General features: G+C 40.2%; 1 protein-coding gene across 13 annotated transcripts; it reads left to right on the forward strand.

Annotated features, from left to right (window-relative positions):
- The first annotated feature begins 1794 nt into the window (after nucleotides 1–1794).
- On the forward strand, nucleotides 1795–24702 carry LOC131429277 (trichohyalin). Of its 13 annotated transcripts, none has more exons than XR_009229413.1 (14): nucleotides 8345–8491; nucleotides 9153–9328; nucleotides 9422–11705; nucleotides 11765–12080; nucleotides 12149–12643; nucleotides 17416–17792; nucleotides 17903–18040; nucleotides 18309–18614; nucleotides 18678–18908; nucleotides 18974–20185; nucleotides 20249–20524; nucleotides 21473–21584; nucleotides 21767–22075; nucleotides 22345–22466. XR_009229413.1 is itself a non-coding variant. In XM_058593366.1 (14 exons), the coding sequence occupies exons 2-14, from the start codon at nucleotides 9297–9299 to the stop codon at nucleotides 22557–22559; spliced, it is 6021 nt and encodes a 2006-aa protein (XP_058449349.1). In that variant the 5' UTR covers nucleotides 8345–8491; nucleotides 9153–9296; the 3' UTR covers nucleotides 22560–24702. The 13 variants fall into 13 exon arrangements, 12 of the variants coding, with proteins under 12 accessions (XP_058449336.1, XP_058449342.1, XP_058449313.1 ...); XM_058593366.1 differs by having other exon boundaries at nucleotides 22049–22075; nucleotides 22345–24702; XM_058593369.1 differs by having other exon boundaries at nucleotides 17428–17792; nucleotides 22049–22075; nucleotides 22345–24702.
- Nucleotides 24703–25025: the final 323 nt, after the last annotated feature.

Below are 25025 nucleotides of genomic sequence, written 5' to 3' on the forward strand. Positions count from 1 at the left end.
CCTAAATTCAAATGGAAGGTTTTGGACCCCTACAAAATTTCAGAATACTGATTTAAAAAAAGTAGAAATATTCAAGAGTGTTTATTATTTCATAAATCAAACTCTGAATCAGAATCTGTTGATTAAGTTCGATAGATTAACTACACTGACAAGGTCGCTAAGTAATATCCGATTTGGCAAGTAATTTGCAACTGCGCGTAAAACTCAAGTTTTCGTTACTAATGAGTCTATGAACTCGAAGTTCTACTAAGGAGTGTGCCTTAAGAATCGCATTAAATCATTCAAATAATGTACTCAACGCTATCTATTGTGTATTACTTTTTATTGGGAATTATAGGGTGATATGCACCAAAAGAGTTAAAATATTATGACTCAATTGAATGAAATCGGTTGAACCGAATTTCTCAAAGTTAGACTCAAATAAAAGGTCCTATAATTCTGTACAAGTACAACGTGATAAGTTTCCAAAATTTCAAACCGCCATAGAAATTTGTAAAGTTGTGCTCGAAACTGTTCCAATTTATAGGTTATGTTAGTTTATGACCATACGAGCAGTTTTTGATTATACTGGACCCATCGTTTATTTCAAGCCGCTATTTAAATCGAAGGTGCAAAAAAATGTAATTCTTTTAAATTGAACGTAAAACTCTTTCAGTTTGTAGTTCATATTATCTGATGGTGTTTAATGATCCAAATTTCACAATTACTCGGGTATCAAGTTTTCGGTTGGTTGAATCGATTTTCACTGACCTAAATTCAAATGAACTATTCAAATGTAGTAGTATTATGAAAAAGAAGTCTTCAAAACTGAGTTATAAACTTTTTTAGTTTGTAGTATTTTGATTAATCTTGCTGTAATCTAGTTAATGAATAATATAATAAAGGCATCATTACACCACTAGGTGGATTAAAACAGGTTTTTTTCTGTTGCATTTTGTTTCCGAGTATTGTCCCTGTAAAGTATTGAGATTTTTCAGTGATGAAATCAGGGTTGAGTCCATTGAAAAGAACACCTAATTTCACCCGACTAGAAAATATTGGGTTCTATGACGAATCTATAGCTCATAAGAAGCAAAGTATTCAAAAAAGGCTCGCTTTTCCATCAAAACCAAAACGGAATTAGACCGTTAACATTGTTTTCGGAAAGTGCAATAAAAATAGATATATTCTGACAACATTGACCATTTGATTTTATCAAAACCATCCCGAGATAGAGTTGATTTTTGATGACCAGGTATTTATTGAACCGAGCTTTGAAGATTTGAACCCATGACATCTGGGAAATCAGTATTGCATTACTTATTGTGGATTCCTAGCGTACCAGTGGATGGCCAGTGCTATGATCCTATGGACATTTTGAATCTGATGTCTTGAAGCTCGGTTTCAGGTCAGGACTGGCTGGAAAGACTTGTATAACATTAGAACAACCCATAAAAAATCTTAGTCGAAAACGGAAACGAAACAGTTCGTCCAGTCCGAAGAATTTTATTCTCAGCAGACAAATCTAAATTTGTGTTTTTAAACTGAAAAAAACCCAAAAACAGTATCACTGAATGAAGGTCAAACATAGCTCGGTCGTTCGACTGTGTTGGTAATTTTCTCAGCAGAAGATTCTCTATTCGAGAAGAGTTCCCATTCCGACTACCTGGCACTGTGAGGTATGTGCAGTGGATGGTGATCTATTTTTGTTTTGTTTTTTGTTTCTACTGGCTGCTAAAATACGTGCCAACGTACAATGTCGAGGTTTGTTTACTGTTTGGAGAGCTCCTGAGGGCCGCAATCAATCGGTTGCGTTCATTGAGTTCACTTGTTTTGTTTCATCAGTCGAAACGGGTAGAACTCGAACACGACGATCTTTTCGGTTAGAAAGGAAGTCAGAAGGTGTGCGATCAACTCCTATGTATGTATGGGTATGAAAAATCAACAGGTGGGGAAAAAATTGTGCGCGAATCAAACGAAGCCTTGACTGGTCGGTTATATTTAGTGGTGAACTAGCAAAGTGGTGACAGTGGCCAACGGGCAATTTTTTTTTGTTTTTTGCTTTCAAACTGATGCATGTTGTTCGGTGTGGTTCAAGTGAACGTCGAACACGAAAAAACAAAACAGTGCACCGGAGGTAGTGTGAAAATCTGGTGGTTTTGACAGGAAATTGGAAGAAAATTATCGATTTAACAATTTGTCATAGTCACATCGTAACGAGATAAACGCCATTTCACCAACTACCAATACAAGCTGTAACTGGATTCCGACATGTTGATGGTTCGGGATCTCGCTTTAGTAGAAGCGATTAAGCTCAACTCTCCACTGTCTGCTCACACACAGCCACACACACGATCGGAATGAACGTGGCTTAGCCATCGTGCTGCGAAAAGGAGGGTTGGTGAATGAATGACTCAGTTTGGTCCGACGATCGTTGAGAGTTGAGCCTTTCGGAAGGTGGAGAAAACTCGTTTGAAAAACGAAGCATAGATAGTTTAGTTTGCGCGTTCGGGTGTATCAGATGTGAAAAGTGTAAAGCTCCGTTCGTCCGTCCGGTGTTCAGCTTTTGTGCCTGCTGCTGCCTGTGACTTCGGGAGTGCTTGTGTATAAAAGAGTGTTATGCTGCCATATACGAGGAGAAAGAAGAAGGTTAAGATAAAGCTCACAAGAAGAAATAAAAATAAAATTATACAGGCACGGCTTCGAATGCCGGCATACCGGGGAGATGAATCTACATTAGGCAACGGCTGCTGACGGAATTTGGTGCGTATACGGTTACACTACGGTTTCTTTTCACCTCTCTGGTGCGCTGTTTGCTACCTTCCCAACCCCAATCAACCAAAGCTATGACGATGACGACGACGACGACAACGACTTGAACTGTGTGTGATGTGGTTTGGTATTACCTGTTAGCTTGTGGCAAGTGACACGTTTAAAAAAATTCTCCCATTAGTCTATTAGATTCGAACCTGATTGAACGAAATGAAATTTATATATTTTACCAAGTGTTTGCGCCTTAGTGAAAGCAAGAATGGTTACTGTTGGATTTTTTAGTACTGATCGAGCATAACTGAAAAATGATAACCATTATACGAAGCATGCCAATTTCAATAATTAAAAGTTCACTAAGACTGTGAGAAGTTCGTGCGATGGTTTGTGGGACTCACGAAATTATTCAAAATTAGGCGATGATGCGCCAAAAAAGTGCCAGATTGGAAGGAAAATGAGTCGAACAAATTAACGTGAAAAAGATATTAAATAGGCCAGTGACTTTGTTAAATACTAACATAACATGTACAGTCACATCGATACCAGTTTGAAAGGAATGCTTCAGGCTTATACAGAGTGAAAAGGTAGGTTTTAGTATTCATATGTGTTCACAAGAGCCACCTCAAGAGTCAAGAGAGTGAAATAATGATATTCGGTGTGTATATCTTAAAAGGGGAAAAGAAAACGAACACCACAAAAGACGGGGGCTAAGATGAGAGTTGTTATTTTCCCGTCTTTTTTTTCTATACTGGTTCGCGCAGCTTGATAGTCAGCAGCCACAGTACACAAGACAACCGTCGATTGAAGCCCAACAGAAATGAATGAACTGTTGCGTATTTACTACCAGAGATCCATGACCCTTACTTCGAGCGATAACTGAACCGTTGCAGACAATGCATCAGCGACAAGGTCACTGAATTAATCAGTTTATCAAAGCATGTAGCCACTACCTAACATTTGTGAATTTTCACGGTCAAACTCAAGCTACCGCAATGGTTGGGAAATTGAATTTCAACCATGTCGCACTGTTTGTTAATTAATGTGGACGAAGCAACAAAACAAAACAAGCACATTATAATAATTGAGTCTGTTCAACTTCAAACGTAACCGTCATATGAAATTCAATAAATTAAATTGAATAAGAGGGAAGTGGACTATCGCACACAAAACAGAAATATGTTACTGTTTCTTTTTCACTCTCGTTCGGTGATGCGATTATTATGATCGTGTTTATATCTCTGTGCAAATACTCGTCCGAGGTGTAAAATTCGGTGATTATTTTTTCGTGGAAAAAACTTTAATCACAGTTCCGAACTGAACGGTTTAGGGGTTCAGCAATAAATCGTCGGATGGTGTGTTAGTATATATAGATATATTTTTTCATTTTACGAACCACTGCAACAACGATGAATGATGTTGGTCAGTTGGTCAATGCATAGCATTGAATTGAATTGTAGACAACAGAGAAGCTGACAAAAACAGGATCGATTTGCTCACCTTTGAATAAAACTTTGAACACGTTTTTCAAAATTCACCGACTAAAAACTAGTTGAAAGACTTCAAACTTGTCCCGGCGGTTGGCGATTCAATGCATAGGGAAATGGTCTTATAGTCAGTTGTCGTGTGTTCGAGCCCCGATCCGGAAAGATTTTTAGTGCCAGTAGAATCGTAGCACCTACCATGCAATAGAATCGGCTGCGAAGACTGTTTAAACAGTTGATAAATTCCACAAAACGGAATGTAATACCTTGAAGGTTGTGATTTTAAACTAATAAAATTATTTAGTGTGACCTCTTTCCTAGAAGTAGTCGTTTTCGCGATATTCAGACATAGGATGCCAAGAGCTATGGCTTTGACGAATGACTGCGTTTTAACCATTATATCTTTTATTTAGAATAACTGTTCTTGATCTTTGAATTCTATATCTAAATACTCTCTAAGAGAAATTCATTCTTCATCATTATGAAGAGCTTTAGATATTTAGAATTGTATTCTATTGTTAAAATGATTATTTTTTCATCAATAATCTGATCGTATTAACGTCAACTGTTGGCCTTTATAACACGTTAAAATTTTTAAATTCTGCTTTTCTCAATCAATTTTTTAATGCTAAAGATGTTTCTTGCACACTTCCGGATATTAAAAATATACAAGGATATTAAAAATATACAACAAACAGTGTTATAGATGTTTGTAAATTTACATACTCAGTGAAGGAGAACTTCGCACTTTGGAAATGGTTCTAAATAGAATCGATTTGTGAAATTTATCCGATGTTTATAACTCTACTTTTTGCTACCATTTATTTATCTACACATCGATTCATAGATTCGGAATCTGAAATGGCTTCGAATTCAGCTCCAGAATTCTGGAACTGAACCTATGTTTAGAATCTAGGTTCCGAGTATAATTCTAGAACTGAATTCTGCTCTTGAATTCCGAACCTGAATTCCGTTCCAAAATCGACTTCACGAACCCAAGGTCTGAACCTGAATTCTGAAAATTTATTTATTTATTTATGGTTAAAAATTTAATCATAAATTGCTTTTCCTACTTCGGTTGACATGGAGAAAGCATAACGTTGTTAAGTTTAGAACAACTCGAGATATTTAGGTTCTACCCATTCTTCCACAGGGCGAATTTTGAAAAGGCCCAGTATTAAAGTAAGACGTATTCACGTCACAAAATGCATATATTTTCAGTATTGCTAAGTTCTCGGGTAGCAGCTAACCAGCATAGAAAGTGGGTCAGCAGCTGTAGATTGTGCGTAATCCGAACGCGACCGCTGAGTGATACCGCAAAGCTTTACAGAGAGGGATCAACGCCTCACATGCGGACTATTGAAAAAAAAATCAACATTCAAATTTAATGATTTATTCGAGTTCTGAAACATGGCAGAGTTATTTTAGAATTTTAAGACGAAAAAGGATAAACTAAATGTATATCGTTCAGCACAGTGAATATCTCCAATACTTTTAGAATGGGGAACGAAAACAAGGTGGATGACGAAAACAGATGGAGCCCTAGCTCATTGATTTTATCCATATTTGCGATGCTCTAAATATTTTCTTCTTAAAACAAAGGTAATTTCGTAGCGATCTCGACCTTCAACCGTACCAATAATTCGCAGTATTACCAGAGCCGATGCTGATAATTTTTCTTTTTTGGAAGTAGTCAATGTAAAACATGCCATGACTATCCCAGAAAACCTTTCCGAGCCATTCAACAATTCTTGTCCGCGTCGGGTGCACTCGTGATGGCTTCAGTCCATTCTCGGTTACTCGAAGGATCCAGGTTCCATCAACAGTTATTAATTGACACCAAAAGTTCACTCGATTCCGTTTCTGTATGGCCAAACACGTATCCGAAGTACGCTGGCGTTCTTGTTTTTGATTCGCATTTAGTATGCATTGCCCTCAGAGGCTGAATAATTTTTCATTCGCAGAATCTTGCCCAAAACACACGTGAGCGCTCAGTAACAGAAGGCTTTTCTGCTCGAGTCATCAACGGTAGATGTGTTTCGGCCAATACGAAATTATCGAAACCAATATTTCACGTAATGTAATCTGGAGGAACACTAGTTTCATGATATTTATCCAACTTTTATTTAGTTACCTTCGCCGTTTTCCCTCTCGAAATTTTTTTTATTAAGGGAGAACGAATATCGAGATTTTTTCTACTCTCAACACCTTACCAATCATATAATAAAAAATCGAGAATCAAATCATCAAGGGGTTATCCTATGTTTGTGCTTAGGGCACATAACCGTGTTTGCTTTTCTTTACGTTTCGTCTTAGACTCGTCAGTGTAGAGCAGTTCAAATTGAACTGCTTAGTGCAAACTTAAGCAATTCAACTTGAACCATTAAGCACTAACGTGCCGAACGAAAACGTTGTTTTCGGCTTATACTTGCCGATTCAGGTATGGTCATTTAGGGCTTAGTCTATGTTTGTGCTGCTTTGCACTGACGAGTCTAAGACGAAACGTAAAGAAAAGTATTTTAATAGATGTTTCTTACCAGTGAGATTTTGAGAATAAATAATTTTATGAACAATTGACAACATTTGATATCGAATTTGTGGATTGAACAGGCAGTCTTTATTAGATTTATTCTACATTCCATTTGTGGAATTGAATGTTCAACAGATCTCTCAGTCGTTTCTTAGCATACAGAGACATTGCATAGCTAATGCTACGATCCTTCTGACACTAGTATTCCTACCAGGTCCGGGCTCGAAAATACGACGACAACTGACTTGTAAGACCAACTTCCTATGCGTTGAATCGCCAATCCGGGAAATTGGCACTAATAGTCAATTAGTCAACTTGAAAATAGATTTTCTACATTCACAATTCGTCCCTGAGTACGAATGAAAAAAAAAACAGTATGACACAGTTTTACTTTTTTAATGTAATTCAAATCTTCTATTGACTGCACCGCACACCGGTTCCACTGCGGTTGGTATCGCGATCAGTGCGCTATTTTGAAGTGAAGCCAAACAATAACAACGCAGGCCTGATATTCAAACTCGGCAACATTCAGACAACCGCAGCAGTTTGTGTACCACCCTCAATACGAAGTTCCAGCCGGCGGAGTGGTGTGTGCATACGCGAAACAAAAATATTCTACACTGACTCTCCCTTTTCCGTTCGCTTTTTGCGCTCGCATTCACGCCCTCCCTCGGCACAAAAATTCCGGCTATTTCTGGCCGCTCCTCCACCATTTGCTCCCAAAACTGGTTCCGTCCGCGTAGAACACAAGATGTGTATGATTCTGTATAAATATATACAATATACAATATGAGTATTTCCCAACATGCATTCAAGCGACATTAGCTCTCCGCACCCCTTCCGGTTCATTTATGTGCGATGCATTATGAGACGAATGATGATTTCTCGTATGTATCAGGCAGTGGTGGTCAGAAATCAATGATATTTGTTTTGTTGTAGTGTAGCTTATGGTGGATTTTTGTTGATCTGCACCTACAGAATAGAGCTTTCCATCGGAATGAATCACATCCGTCTTAAGGTTTTTCGGATTACCTCAAAATTACCCCTGGTGATACAGATTATGATTCGTGGAAATGACCCATTCAACGAAATGACCTATTCCGCCAAATGACCCATTCGACTTTTGTGATAATTGAGTTTTTTTCTTAATTGTGTCTTACAAAGCCTAATATTGTGAAATTGTAATTGCGCATCATGGAAACTGACCTAAGGAAAACATCATTTCATCTCAAAGGTTTTTAAATTGCATTCCATGCAAAAAAACCATTTTCCTACATTCTATTATACATACATATAAGAAACTCTTGGTAAAAGCTTAAAAAAGAAAATTGTTCCACATTTTCGACCACAGTTTCGGTCACCAATCGAAACAATCGTCTTACGACCATCCCTAATTGTGCAGGCTACTGCTGCCGCAGTTAGGGCTCCCTTTCTGGCGACAGTCTCTCGAAATCAAAGCCAGAAATGTATTATTGTTCAGTGTAGCCTTCGTTTTACTTTCTCGCTGAGAAGAGAGTGAGAGTAAACCTATCAAAAAAGGGTGAGAGCAGTAGCAATTACTATACATTCGGATGGTCAAATACCGATTTTCATTCAGTAGATCATAGCCATCGTGACCGCCAGTCTGACTGAGTATGTTCGACGACGAGTGCGGAAAAATACGTACCAAAACCGCGTAGTATAGCTTAGTGTAATCCGGAGAAGATGTGAGCTAACAAAATCTTGCCAAAAAGTATAGCGCCACCAGCAACGCTTGAAATAGTTGATATTTTCGGAATGTTCTATTAGAGAAAATGTGAAGAAAATGTTAGAGTTCACTGTATGGAACCAAGCGAATTTCGCAAATCAAGTGTGGAATAGTGTCTCGGAAAATTCTTTAGCACCATCCAATCCATGCATTAGAGCTTTTTATGTCAACATGATATCGATTTATGCTCTGTAGAAAAATTTCAAAGGAAGCGATGCTATGCGTAGTAGTGCTTGCTTGCTTGCTGCCTACTTACCATAGAAGAGAGATATAGATCGATTTTCGAGTGTTCAGTCTAGATTATCTATTTTTCATGTGCAAAATAGAGGAAAACTATGCTTTACAGTGACTCGAAGAATTGATTGGTATTAGCGAAATTGAATTGATTTCTAAACCGTGTGACTGAATTGGGTCACAAAGCGGGCGTTGACTCATAATTGGATAGGACTTGCACATTAATATTTTAAAACATTCGATTTGAAACTGTCTGCTTGGAATAAGCGAATCAGTGCAGCAGAAATGGAATGGAACACAAAGTTCGAATGTCTCCATTTCTGTAGTGTGATCATTTGAAAATTCATGTCAAGAGTCTTTGCTCGCTCATTTGCATTCCAGTGCTTTGACGTACATGGTTAATTTTTCGTAGGAAAGGATGCGATGGAATTTCAATTAGACGTTATTATTAGCTCAAGGCATATACTCATACGAACAATTTGAATTAGTATTATACGTACCTAGATATTAGCTAGAGATCTGTTTTGAAAAGTGTCGTTAACGCAAAAGCCACAACATGTTTAGCTGTCTTTGGCAATTGTGGGATTGGTAAGCTTCAGTAGGCAGTAGCATGCGATCACGAATAATCTTGTGTTGAATACCAATTGGTTAACTTTCTCTCACGCACGTTTTCACTTGCAGGATTGATCCACCCACGTTCACTACAATGGAAAGCAAGAAGCTTCAGCAACTGCAGCAGGCTAATTCGCACTTGGCACCAATCCCACAAACGAAGCCTACTGCATTTCAGCAACAAAGCAACGATTATCGGCCTAACCGGTCACCAGTATTCCAAAACCAGCCTCAGTATCAAAGTTTCGCATCAAATTTTGCTCAGATTAACTACCCGCACCAAATAAGACCCCAACAATCTCAACAACATTTGCAACAACAGCAACAACAACAACAACAGCAACAACATCTGAGCGCACACAGTAGTCCTAAATCGAATAACAACAGTTTGTACCTTAGCGAATATTCCAGTTCTAGCCAGGTCGGACAACCGCAACATCATCATACCATAGGAAGTCATTACCATTTCGATCAAATCTATCAAACCAGTTCCCCTTCGAGTGCGAGTGGGGAGCGGGAACGATTGTACCAAACGGCTCCGAGACCAACGCAGCATACGCATACGAGTCCTCAACCTCTGTCGAAGTTGGAACTTCAGTTTCAGCAACTTCAACGAGAAAAAATTCAAGCACAAATTAAAACTGCTACTGAAGCACTAGCACATCAGCAACAGACGTTCGCCCTGAGGCAACAACTGAATCCGCCAGTTCCCAACTATCACCTTAAGCAAAACTTACTGCAAAATCTATCCCAGCAACATCAGCAACAGATTCAACAACAGCAACTGCAGCAACATCAAAACCGTAATGCACCACCATCAAGCTTAAACCTGACTAGCCATTTCCAACCGGCCCAAGGTCCCATGAAGCTCATCAACCAAAACATCCACGACTACGGAGCTACGGCTACAAACCAGCATCCAATGAATGAAACCTTCTATCAGACCACCCAACAGAAGCATGTTCACCCGAAAACACCGAACAACCTACAATCGCCAGCGTCCAACCAGATTATCATACAGCAAAACAATCCTGGTCAGGTGGTGAATCAGGCCTGTCAGACGCAAATCAGTGGATTGAAAAGTCAACCTCAGAATCAAAAATCTCCCAACTCGGATTCACTATCATCACCTTCGCACGATGGATTGGAACGACGGAAAAGTGGACCGGTTCATACGCTCAAGTCTCCAGTAACGAAGCGACCTACGAATGCGCCTGTTACCATGTCCGGTTGGTTGTACAAACAAGGTTCCGACGGTCTCAAAGTATGGCGCAGACGATGGTTCGTGCTGTCCGAGTATATCCTCTACTATTACAAAAGCCAAGAGGAGGAGAAACTTCTGGGTACGGTTCTACTGCCGTCGTATAAAATATCGGCGTGTTTTCCGGAGGACAAAGTGTATCGAAAGTTTGCCTTCAAGTGTGAGCACACGAACATGCGTACATTTGTATTCGCGGCAGAAACAGCCGAATCGATGACGGCCTGGGTCCGATCGCTTACCTTGGCGACTATGATGCAGGGAAGTAGCGAATCGGAGGGAAGTCCACCGTCTAACAATGCCCGTAGTGGAGATAACAGTGACTCGGGTATACAAACGTACCAATCGCAAGTTTGCAAATCAGGAATCGTTCAGGCCCCCGTCACACCCATATCTGACAATGGAGGTGGATCTCAACCACTGTATGCCAATGCTCCACCGAAACCCCGACGCGTCAATGACGGTGGCTATTCGTCGCCTAGCCCGGAACATATACCAGAACGCTACGAGCAAGATCATCAACAAATTTACGGAACTCGTGACATCAATCAAACAAAGACACCTGATGCGGCCAGCAATCCAAATCTTATGCAGTGCCAATCACCTATGATTAAACGAGGGTACATCGAACAGCCACCTTATGATCCCAACTATAATGATGCAATCTACGGCAATGCAAGACGAATAGAGCGAGATTTGTACATTCAAAAGTTAATACAGCAACAGCAGCAACAACAACAAAAACTACATCAATTACAGCAACAGCAGCAACAAAAACAACTGCAGCAGCTTGCAATGCAACAAAGTCCCCAACACCAACAGCAGCAACGGCTCACTAACCCATTCATGCATCCGAATGCCGATAGACGAACACCCGATACTTATGGGCCACCACGAACTGCTATGGAGAAAAATATGTCCGACTATGAAGACATCTATAATTTGGCAGTGCTTTCCAAATCTCTCCCTCCCAACATGCCAGAAGAAGTAACGGGATCTGCCGGATACCAGCGTCCAATGAGTCCGTTGCGTTACGACAACAACAATCAGCAGAACCCGACGATGCCCATGCGATATACACCCAACCATCTCGAGGTAAATGTACAGAGATTCGACTAAAAATAAATTTCATAACTAAATTGTTTGTTTGTTAGAATTCGCCCGCACACCAGCAGCAACAGCAGCAGCATGTGCAGATGCGCAGCCGACCGGTTCAAGCCACAATTCCACGGCCGCATTCTGCCGATTTTCTCGACTACGAAGCCCGGCACCCGATCAAAGCGAAGCTCAAAGAGGAACCCACGCGAGCACCTCGACCTAAATCTAGTCTGGACATCAATCGTACACCGGATAACTACTACTATTCGGAAGCGAGCTACGCAGAAAAAATGCGAATGCAAAGTGCATCCTATCTACAACGATCGAAACTGGCAGGGCTGTCTGGAAAACCGCGCGGAGACGATTTTCAAGGTAAGTGGAAGTAAGAGGTGACCCCTTGGTATAGCTATGCTTAACACATTCAACATCCCGATAACCAGCTACCAATAATTCTGGCACAGTCCCTCGGGATGGATACTACCATGGTCGATCGGATTATGGCGATGAACTACAACAACAACAAGGTTCCGCCAGTGTACCCCGAGTACAGCGCATAACGATGAACCAACTGAAAAAGTATCCATCTCAGCAAGAACAATTTCTGCGATCGGCAAGTGCGCGTCTTCCTCGCAAAGAAGAAGATCAATCGATCCGGGATGGCGAGCGAAAACGAGAAGAATCGATGAAGCGATTGCTGGAATGGAAGCAGAGAATGCTTCAATCTCCATTGACTCGCAAAATTTCACAACAACAGCAGCAGCAAATGTGTGCTATTGGATCTCCCAGTTCCACTGGTAATCCGTTTCTAGCGAAACCGATTCAAATCGGAATGGAACCAGATGCGTTCATCGAGCAAAACAAGCACCTGCAATCTCAGACGGGAACCGATAGCAAAGCAAACTTGGAGTACAACAGCTACTCATCGGACGATGAAGGTAAGTCAACCAACCTCTGTGCTTGTTGATGATGTGTTGTAGAATTCTCACAACGATTGCATTCAGTTGAAATCAATGATTAACCAATCCACGACGGATGCCTCAAAAGAATGCCATCTGTAATCAGTGTACAAAAGATTGTAAATTTTTTTTTAACGAAATACGAAATCTCTCGATAAAAGCCAGGTTTCTTTTGGTGGCACAGTCGGTCACTGTTAGCGCAATCTTTAATTCTAGTGTAAATTTACTGTACTAATCATCGTAATCCTCCCAAATTTGCAGTATCAAGTTTATCTCTACTCCTCGGACAACGATGTTGTCGAGTAACATTGCCTTATTTCAGCTTTTTATTTTCTGCGTAGCTAATTGTACCTGATAAATTCTGGATTTGCTTTGAAAAGCTGGTTGTTCGTTTGAAAGATTTGTTAGTTTTTTTGCTCCTTTTCAATGCATTCTGTTGTCAATTTCTAGTACCTGTACCAAATGGACTGGCGAATGGATCTAAAAATGACCTTCCTGCCGCGTATACATTGTTCATCATTGTTGCGAGTGTCAACGAAGCATCGCTGGTACACAGAAGTGCACTGAACACGAGACAATATAGCTCATAAAAGCAAATCCTGAATCCTGAATCTAATTCGACGAACGCGTCATCCTAAAGTTTCTACCTAACTTTGGCTGTCTTATAACAACCGTAGCTCTTCTGGTTTGGGGGTATATCTTTTTCCTGTCTATAAGCCAAATAACGTTGAATCCAAACAAAAGTATGTAGTTGTCAAACCGTTTCTTCCAGCAAATATCAAATCACACGCACAACCATTTTCTCATACTTTGTATTATCTGTATTATATTACCAATCCTAGATGGAACAGAAAATACGCCGGCAGGAAGGTCATCACCAAATGTTTCCGCTTCCGTGAGCGCAGAGCTAGAGACTAGCGAAATCGTATCCGAAGCTGATGTGTTCCATCTAAACTCTAAGGAGCTTTCGGATGGTGACATGGTCGATAATTCTCAGACTTTTTCATTTGTTGGCAGTGACTCAAACATTTACGAGAACAACTCAACAATCGCGACAGCATCCGAAACGAAAAAAATCAAACCTTTAGCGAGCAGCAGTTTCAAAGAGAAACTGCTTCCGCTTGAACCGGAATCAAAATACGTACCGGTTTACGACCATAATTCGATCATAAAATCCCCAATTCAAAATCCGTTGAAGACAAATGACGGACCACCACCAATGACAGATTCAGTTGATCAAAACATTGACTCAAGAACGGACGAAGACACGGATGAGATGTCATTTGAGTATACTGACCAAGATTTGGACGAAGCTTTGGAGGCCGAGCTCTCCGAAGAAATGGATACTCACGAAAACGAGCAGGTTGGTTCGATAGATGACAGTTGCGAAAATCAATCATTTTACATGCCAATGGCCCCGAAAAAACCCGTACTGAAAACAGAACCTTCCGAACTGAAGCTAGCTGCAATGGACATTTTGAATTCGATCCAAAAAAGTACTTCGGACGTAAATTCGCAAGACGAAAATACCTACATAGAGATGACGAATGGAATGAGTGGAAAGTGTGTCTTTGGAGATGATCTGAAGTCCACTTACGAAATGATTCTGGTTCAAAGTAGTCCTTCAAAGGTAGAACAAGAGCCCTTGTACATGGAACTTTCGCAGCTACACAGTAATAGCCTCGAGAAAAAAGACAAACAAGACAAGTCGGAATCTAGTAAAAAGACTTCCGAATCGGCCACCAATACACTGAAAAAGAAACAAACAGATCGGGGAACACTCACCCGGAAGCACAGCAAAACAAAACGAAATGATTTACCCGACATTCTGAAATCCAACACTAGCTATTTGCAAAGTGATGAAAGCTCAGACGCGGATGATGAATCGACAAAAGACCTATCGCAAAACAAAATCAAAACGGCCCGCTCGAGGTTCAGTCTATCGGACACGTTCCGTCCGGCTTCCTATTACTTGGGAGCTAGTAGCAGCACACCTCTCGGTGATTGCGCTGATAGTTCTGATAGTGAAATTGTTTCACCGCCCCCGATTCCGACCACTGCAATACCACTGGATGAACACAACAGTGAAGAGATGTTCCTTTCCGAAAATTTCGACACCGTTAAACGACGTGACAAAAGTTCGAAATCCAACTCACGGTCTTCACTGTTGAACACCTCCGATCATCGTCAGCCCAGCCAAACCAGTCTCACCGGTTCAGTTGAGAGCAAGTCTTTATCCGGGAAGCATACTTACGGATCGAATAGGTCCAGTTTGCAAAGTAATCTATATCTGAGTGCGTGTTATAACACTGAGAGATATGACGAAAGTTCGAATACTTCCTCTGATTATGACCTTTACAGAAGGTTGAAAGTGGAAACTGGGGATGATGTGAGCCGCAGAACATCCACTTCACTGTCGGAAACTGAATCTATTGAGCTCAGGCGAAGCAGTTCTAAAATTGATATTCATACAAAAAATAAACGGAGACCCATTTCAGAGGATTCGTTAAATGAAATACATGCTCTTGGAACCTTTGGAATCGATGAGACATTATCGAATGCGAGTTTCGATCAATATTTAGGTAACCTAGAAAATGTTTATTTGAGCTCGGATAAAACTAGTTCCAATCGGATGGTATGGATTAATGACAGCTTGACAAATGTTTCTACCGAGGCCAAGTTCAACAAACAAAACGGGCACGATAACAACATCTACTATGAAAACGTGGAAATTCGGCCACGTGTGAAACCAACACCCGAGAATCGTACAGACGATGAAGCGAAGGCATTTTATGACTCTCTGGAGGACGTGGCAGCACACGAGAAGGTTACCCTATCGCCGTTGAAGGAGAAAAACCTCTCGATTCATGATGCACGGTGTGAAACAGAAGATTTGATCACGGCTGAAAGAAGCAACCTCAACATAGAGATTGTAGATTCTGTCACGACCATGTCGTCGATGGACCTGGATCAAAGAAGTTCCTGTACGGTGTTTGACCTAACACAAACTATCACTCCGATACACAGTCGAGGCAACAGTAATCTATCGGATTCCGCACCGTATTACTACTCCGATCTTCACAGCCGAGATTCTTCGATGTCGGACTTAACCAAGCTAACCGATTTAACTAGAATTAAGCTACCGCTGAAACTGAACAATCAACGTGAAGTTGGGGTCAAAAAGACAGGCATTTCTCACATTCATAACCCAATCAGTCATGTAAAAGCAGCAAATATTTTAACGGCGGCCGAGAAGGATCATGAAATCGATCAGAGAAATATTTACGAGTCAGACCGAATGGTTGACAAAAACGTGAACAAAATGCTGGAAGTATCGCTTTCGAGCAATAGTAAAAATTACTACAGTAACAAAATGATCAACAATAAACCTAGTCAGTTGGAGAATTCGAGAGCGAACGAAGAAGTGAATCATTCGACGTCAATTCTGGCATCGATTCTGAAATCTAGCAATAGTGCCAGTAGTAATCAGGTTTTGGTTGCACTCGGTCATCAAAGCGCATCGTCGAAGAGCAGTATGAATATTTCCACCGATATGTCGGCCAGCGGCGATCAACTGTGGGAAGAGGATAGTTTGTGGAGAGATAATCTGCGAAGGGCATCGCATATGCATGCTAAATCAATGGAAAGCTTGGATCACTTGGGAGCAGCCTCGTCAGTGCAATCCAAGCTGTCGACTTTGAACAGAAAACATATGCAACGACAGGCGGGCAAAGCAATCACCAGGGACGTAACGTACGTGAACGATGATTTGTTAACTAAGACTCAGCTGATGAAGAAACAACATAAGTCGCAAAATTCCAGTGATGACAATGACGTCTACGTACAACTAGCTGGCAGTGCAGCAAACAGAACTGACTCCATCTTATCCGACACTCCGTCAGACGTTTACGAGGTACTTCGAGACGAGACCAAGTATGACATCGATAGGGAAAACATTCGACAGTGGGATCTAATGTCTAGTGGACTGGTAAATAGTACGAACAAAACACTGGAAGCGGACAACAGAGAATCCCACCGGGCTCAGACGGGTAAGGAGACGAGTAGCAGTAGAGAGAGTACTTTGAAAAGGAAGAAACCTCCATTAGGTTTAGATGGGACCTATCAGACTGGGAAAGGTACTGGTACCAAAACAAGCTCGCTGGTTGGTCCTAGTAGTAGTAGTAGCATTATTGATGCTGCTGCTAGTTCTGCAACGGTCGATAGCAATGAATACACGCCAGGCCCTGGGTCCAGCCATGTCTTTGCAACGTCGTCGGATGCACATGTTCACAAAAAGCACAGTAACACCACACACTAATGCAAATAAAAGACGGAAAGCACATCTTGTTGATCGATTATATTTCTAAGACATACATGTTAAGCATTCCATTAATCCGGTAAGGTAACGATTTGAAAGTTGTATTTATACATCATTGTAAATTAACAAGCGAAGGGATAATATAAAGATAGCACATCGTTAACGTCAATGAGCTCTGTCTCATTGAAGATTCGCAACAAGTATAAATAACAGGTACACTTAAGAAAGGTGTGATCAAACAATAAATGTTAATATGATTTCATGTTTCGATTATATATATCTTTCTATAACTATTATTGTAAATACAACAACACATACAACAGAAAAAGAATTATCGTCTTACTGTCATTTTCAGAACACTGAACAACCCCTAACAAAAGCATTCGACGACAGCTCCCGTGTTTAAAGTTAGAACTTTGTTTAATTCTTCCAGCTTCTATTTCAGTTCGCAACGTTAAAAATATCAACCAAATGTCGCTAACAGTGAAACCGGATCCATCTGACTATCGAGTGGACCCGACGATGCACACATACTACGATCCATCACAAACCGAGTATTACTATCAGGAACAGGAGCGATACCTTCGGCCAGATATCAGCTTCGAGTCGACACATGATTTGTACACGCAGGCGCAACTGCAGCGGACACAGGAAATGAACCTTCAACAGCATTACCAATTAAAGGATATCGATCGTAGTTTGGCAGCTATGAGTCAAGAATCACCCGAGGAGAAATGGACTGGCAACAATCCAAATATGTACTGTGAGCGAGGACCACAGATTCCCAGTCATCAGAGGGCAGAACTAAGAGTAAGTTGCTAGAGGGTTAGGGGATGAAAACATCATTGACCTGTGTTATACAATCCAAAAAGTGCAATTACTGTTTGCCCCTCACACTCAATGACCTATGTTTTCCACAGACGTTGGAAATGTCCGCTGGGGACTTACTGAACCGTACTCACGAAGAACTAGTCTTGCTGTTGATACAATTACGACGACAAAACAGCAATACGGCACGCTCAATCGAGCAATGTTGCACAAATATACACGATATTCAGGTTATACTACAGTTTCGATTTATCTTGGGAAGCTTTGCGGAAAAACATTTTGTTTTATGCAATTTTAACAGTATACATATATGCTTTCTGGGAACTCAAAATTTTACTAACCTTTCACACATGTACAAATTGGTGAAGGAATTTAGTTACTTCCACATTTACATTTCGGCCATGAATCATAAAACAATCCTCTCTCTACATGCACCAATATTATATTGTTTATTGAAACCGTAATCCCATACCTAAACTGAACGATGGTTTCTTTCAGAATTCTATACGTATATCTGATGGACCGACTCGAGCGGAAAATCTTGCACGCTTGGAGGTGCTGAAGAAGCAATTGACAGAACTGGAGAAACAGTACGAGAAGGAAAAACCTCTTATAAATTTGGTCGATAACATGGTAAAACTGGGCACACTGTACCGTGGTGCTCCCGGTAAGAAGAGGACGAATTCGTCCGAATCTGCTACACTTGATCGCTTAGAGTTCAATCAACGGGTTCAGGAGAGACGTTTACTGCAGGAAGAACAACGACAATGGGATCGACTTAGTCCAAATCATGTTGAGCTGCAGGTGAGACAATATATGGTTATAGTATTTTCTGCTTGATAAAACCATTCACTATTAAACTCACAGTCGAAGGTGCAGCAGTTATATCAGATCGATCAATTGCTCCAGGAGGAATCCGGTACGTTGCAAAGTCTGCAACGCAACAAAGAAGACATCGAACGTGCTCTCGTGGGTTTGAAAGCCAGGATAATGAAAGCAGATGCACCCCCGGTAGCGATTGAAGCCGCTCGACAGCAGCAGCATACTCTGGAACGTGAACTTTCGCGTGTTCATCTGCTGCTGGCAGAGAACTCAAAGGTAAAATAATCCATTACTAAAAAAATCAGCACAATTGACTTACGGAGTTTTGTTTAAACTTTCAGAAATTGGAGAAAACGGTCGGTGACAATGCGCGGTTGGAGCAAGAGTTGCTTGTACTGCGTCAAAAGCTTCAAGCATCCCGTGCGACCCGTGGTTCCCAGGGAACCCTAACATCGGGACAAGATGGACAATATGTTGGCACGGCAACGGCAGTTTTAGAATCTGAATTACGTCGTGTTCAGAGACTAGTCGGAGATATGCAACGCCAACGACAGGAGCTTAGTCAAGCGGTACGGCAACTTACGGACAATTCCGATACGCTGAGCAGCCAGATCAACAAGAATGGTGAAAATCGATCTCAAATTAAAAAGCGACAGCATCGGACTTCCTGGATAGAAACGGATCTGGATTCGTTAGTGAGTAAAGATCATGGCAAAAATGAAAGCAGTTCATCATTGAATCTGTCGGATAAGCAGAGTTCTATCGGTAGTAGACATGAGCACGATCGCTCCGAGAGTTTCGAGTCTTACAGTATAGACAGTGATGATCTCTTGGAAGATCCTACAGCCGGTCCATTAGGATTGCAGGATAGACAAGAGATTAAAACTGTTAGGATTGTGAAACGCGAATCGGAACGAAGACACCGCGATCGCGATAAAGACAAAAGTAACGTTTCGACACATAGTCTAGATCAAGTCCTCGAAGAAGAAGCCCAGATATTCGAGGATTATACGAACTACCATAGATCCCGATCATTGCCCAGGGGATACGAAACACACGAAGCTTTTGCTCAGAACCAGGATATTCAAACGTATTCAAATAACCTCAAGGATTACTACAGCATGACTGCGAATAGTAATAATAGTTATCCGGTGTCAATGATTGATCGGAAGGCAGATCTTTATTCCGGTTGTGACCGTCAAGTTAAAACACCAGCAAGCGAATCGAACAACTTTTCAGTAGGCGGACTGCGGAATAAGACCGAATCCGTACAGAGTTTGACCATTCCAGAACAGAGTCCCGTGTTCCAGAGTGAAGCGGCTAAACAAATAATTCATGAAATGGCCGGCAATGGAAAGGACAATCAGAAACAGACCAGTGCCGGCAGCGTCTCAAACAACGAACGACAACGGCAAAAGGCAGAACATCTGGCCCAACAGAATAAACATCGCCGATCTGTTCCTAAAGAAAAACGTCGTCATCACACTGCACCTCACCACGTCACGGCGAAGCAGATCGAGATCATGCAGAGCGAGAATGATATGAACAAAAATGTAAGAAGTGTTAAAATCAAATAAAAAATTGCCCCAAATCCTAACACAACACTACTCTTTCAGAACATCAACTGGCGTGCTCGAGATGATGTTGACTTAGAGGTAACATTGCGGCCCCGATCGAATGCTCCGGACGTCGTACGATCAGCGATCGGTCCACGAGAGAAAATTTCGGAACACACAATCGATAAACTGCTGGCGGCTCCGAGTAAAATTCTGATTCCCGAGCGGTACGTTCCCGAGCAAACCCCCGAGCTGTCACCGGAGGAGAAACAACGTCGCCAGGAGAAAGTGGAAGCCATCAAGAAAATGCTTTCCGAAACTCCCATTGCCGGAAATGTGAGTATGGATTCAAAAAAAAATTGTTGCTCTCTCGTTTCATTGAATTTCACGTTTCCATAAATTTCTCGAACTGATTGCTTACATTTAAAAGTATTTTTTTGAACGATAGTTCTAAAAAAATTCTAATTATTACAAGAAGGATGAATTGACTCTCACCACCATCCACGCACAGAGTGTACGTACCCTAAGGCTCATCATTTGAAGCCTTTGGACCACCTAAGGTTTGATCTGTGTTTTGATTAACTTAGAGAACTGTCAGTCATCAAACATTTTTAAATTCCGGCATTCAGTTCTTCTTTGCTAGCTTTCGGATAGGCTATGACTTTTCTTATATAGAAATAGTATAGTATTGTGAAAAATCCGACATCGACACCTGTTTGTGCGTTTAATGGTTACTATTGGTTCATTGAAAACAACAAACCGCTCATTTCTGGTTGTTTGAATGCGTCTAGTAGATTATTGATCAAGTTCGAACGGCATATGGACGACACTCCCGGTTTCTGAGATAAAATCGTATAAGTGACGTATCCGACTTACCACACTTTTTTCTATCCGCTCATTTTTTTCTGAATGACTTCAAACTTGATCAGTTACCTAACAGTAGGTTTCCAATTAGCCTAAAACGGCTCAGGCCTAATTGAAAGCTATTGTTAGGGAATTGATCAAGATCAAATGTCAAATGACGGACACTTCCGGATCAGGAAATACAACCGATTAAGGAATGCAACCGCGTTCTCTTCTATCCGCAACATTCTCTCGAGTACATCTCTGCTGATTTTGACTCGTTTGAAAGCTGCAAAAAATTAATGATATTGCTGATACTTTCGGTTCCGGAAATGTTGTCGAATAAGCCACTTGAGTGTTTACTTCCGTGAATTACCCGAAATAATGTGTTTCGGATAGAAAAAAAGTCAAATTTAATAATTTATTGCTTTTCTTTGTTAGGATACTTCTCCGAATCAACCAGCGAACGCCGAGAAGAGACAGCGAGAACATCTGCTTCAACTCAACCAAATCCTAGCCCAGCAGGTCATGCAGATGAGCAAAATAGTGGCCGGTAAGTGCAGCGATCCGCGAAGGTCTTTGTCGTATTTGCCCAGCCATTATGTTGTGTCTCGCTTACTCGATTTTCATTCAGTAACGCCGTTTTCATGTTATGTTGATTTTGATGAGAAAAAAAAGTCTCGTGTTGTTATGATTTTGTTTTTATTTTTTATTTTCGTTTCTCTCATCCATTAGGTAACCCGTACCATGCCACTAATATGCAAAAGTAGTAGTGCTCTAGTAGCAGCCGCACCGTTAATTTATTTGTTGTTATTATTTATTGAATGCGTCTCTATTATGTTCAAGCGGCTTCTATTTTGTGTGTTTGAGGAATGCAAAACAGTGTTTGTTCTATTCACATACTCTATGCCATCTAAATGTGTATCATGCATAACAATCAAACAAATCGAATATTTCTCAACGCTTGCCAACTCTACACTGAAACTCTGTGTCCAACTACCAAACAACTCGATTTAGACGATAAATCAAAGGATCATAACACAGGTTTGTATAGTCCAACCAACAAAACAGAAATAAGAAACACGATCACAAATTGACAGAAACTACCCACATTAGACAGCTCATAAAAATTTCCGGTTTATTCCTACTTTAAAGCAGAAGTAAACTTTGAAATATCCTACATGTAATTTGATTTGAATTTCAATATGATTTGCATGTAATTTCGCAGTTCCAGTCGCATATTGATTAATCCAAAAAGCATAAATAAATACTGACTCTTTTCTTCACTTTTTGAATGAAACATGGAACAACAGAAAATTCGATGGCAGTGCTGCCCTCCAGCATCAACAAACTGAAGAAGACCCGCGGTATGTTCAAAAGTAGCGGCCGTAAGCCGAGTGGCTCAAATGATGACGATGGCGAGGGAACCAATTATCGCAGTGACATGGAAGACGACGACGACGACGAAACCGAATCTCCGCCTGAACCACTGCCGCTATATCAGCAACGTGAAAACTATTTCACATAAACAATCAGGATTTCAAGGCTCTTATTGCTTCCAAACGTACAATTTATCTCATAAATTAGATGCTCCTTAGTCTGAGGATACCATAGAGAAAATGGAACAATTGAATTGATTTTTCCGTCCATCATCGGTTGGTAATGCCGCTAAAAATACACTGAGAGAATATGCATTTCCCGCTACTGAATTGTTAGGCTTCACCCAACCGAGAGAATTACTTGAAACATTTGATTACCGATAAACAAATTCATACTCACGCATATCAAACGCTACCAAATGAAGCAAATATTTAGTTGTTGTTTTAAAAAAAAAATATTGCCAAAATACGCTCATTGTTTTTTTTCGGTACTATGATTCCGGTTCATTGAACAGGAAGCATATTTTTACTGCGAAAAGTACAAGCTGTATTTCTAAGTTAACCAAGAACCAGTGCAAAACAAATGCGAAGCAGTTAATTTTAACCTAATGAAAATAAGCAACAAATAACAAAATTGCAATTACTTAGCATGCGAAGAAACGGTTCAATCGCAACTATTGGAGTAAGATGGTGTGCAACCATGATTACTAAGGGGCGTCAATTATCGTATTCATCTGAATGGTGGGAATCGAACCAGCACCCAAATACACTTCTATGGAATTACATACTAACCCTAGCTAACTTGTCTTAAAAATATATAGGATAAAGATGGTAAGATTGAATTTAAATACCAATAACATAATCAATTATAACGGTAAATGGACTTTGAATGTTTGCAAATGTTTCAATCTGTTAAGACACTGAGTAAAAACAAATATCAGAATAATACATTCTTCTTGTATGCTCAGTGAAGAACAAACAATTATGCGTAATTGTCAATTGAAAGCAATTAAAATCACTGGATAAAACATTAAAAAAAAAACAAACATTTGCTCAATTCGAACGGTACGGAAAGTTAAGTCAGTATCAAACATGTTAAGATCTAATCGCATTTATCTCCAATGATATATAATCGACTACTCCTTCAATCGAGTTTTGCAGCCGACAGTATTACGTTTAGGATGGTAATTTTGAGGAATTACTTGCTACCACAAAAAAAACAGCTATTCCCAAACATCACCGCTCACATGATTACAGGATATCACTAAGGAAATGTGGCGTTGAACTGTTAGACAATGACAAAGACAAACAAAACAGGGCCTACGAACTTCTTAGCATCCGAAGAGCATTTTGCTAGCTCTGCGATTCGTAAATTATTATCGTACTAAATATTGCATTTACAGGAATTTTAATTTTTCTACAAAAATTTTATAGCGAACTATACATGAGAAGTAAATTAGTTTTCGGTAGCGAAATTAGAATATCAAAACCTGCATTGGTAGCATCTCTAGATCATCATTATTACCAGATACGGAACTGGTTTCTAGCGCTGTCACATTGCAAAAGACATAGATTGAAATCCACGCATATCACGTATCGTCAAATCCCTGCGGAGCTAACTGTTTAGATTTGTCCCCTATTTCTGTAAGTGATCATTTTTTAATTTGTTAATATTTTTTTTTGATTAGCCATATGTGAGAAAATCTCGAAATTGAGCTCGCTGAAGATAAGTTACGCTTCTAGCACAAAAAAAAACAGTGAATATCGAGAAATGAGCGAATTGCACTGAAGAGGAAAACAAAAGCAACAACGTTAATTGTATTCGCAGAATTTTCCCTGCGAACAGTTCAAGGAAGGGATAAACGATTTGCCATACTACTATGATGTATTGAAACTGAAGTAAACTCGTACAAGAGAATTATTTTTTAACAATTGTTCTAGGTGCTATAATTTGAGTCTTATTTTTATTCGTTTTCGTTTTTTAATTGTAATCAGTCGGAGCGTTTGCAGAATAGAAAATACACACACAAACAAAAAAAATCATTCCGTGTATCGTTATACGGATTTTGTCGTTGAATAATGTTAATGAAAAATAATATATAAACTACAATTAAAAAAAAAGCTGTACTGTTAAGCAAAGTAAGCATTATGCAGAGAATGAAGTTATTGTAAAATAAAGTAAAAAGCAAAGATGACAAGCCTCGTTTAGTATAATTTATACGCCACCAAATATAATACGAGCTGCTTAAATTGTTCATAATTAATGGCTAAATAAAACAGTAAAAAATGAAAGATTGTTACTGATTGAATAAAGTTGAGAAGAAGGGTGACTATACCGTATCGCAGCCACGGAAGGCGTTTGAGAAAATTCCCCATAAGTTTCGCAAACAACGGAAAAAACCATTCCGGTTGCCAACGATTGACTAACAATTCGAAGCGTCGTTCAGTATGATTGTTTCGTAATTGGTGAGAAATTCCGCTTTCGTTTTTCAGTGCATGCATAAAACACAGTTCAGTAGGTCAGACACGCTGGAATTTGCTAACCGATGTGGGATCTAGAATACTCAGCTAGCGACTTCGAATCGGATTCTTATCAAAATTGAAGATCTATTTCG

Source organism: Malaya genurostris, chromosome 1 (genome assembly GCF_030247185.1).
Source record: "Malaya genurostris strain Urasoe2022 chromosome 1, Malgen_1.1, whole genome shotgun sequence".
In the NCBI taxonomy this organism is placed as follows: domain Eukaryota; kingdom Metazoa; phylum Arthropoda; class Insecta; order Diptera; family Culicidae; genus Malaya; species Malaya genurostris.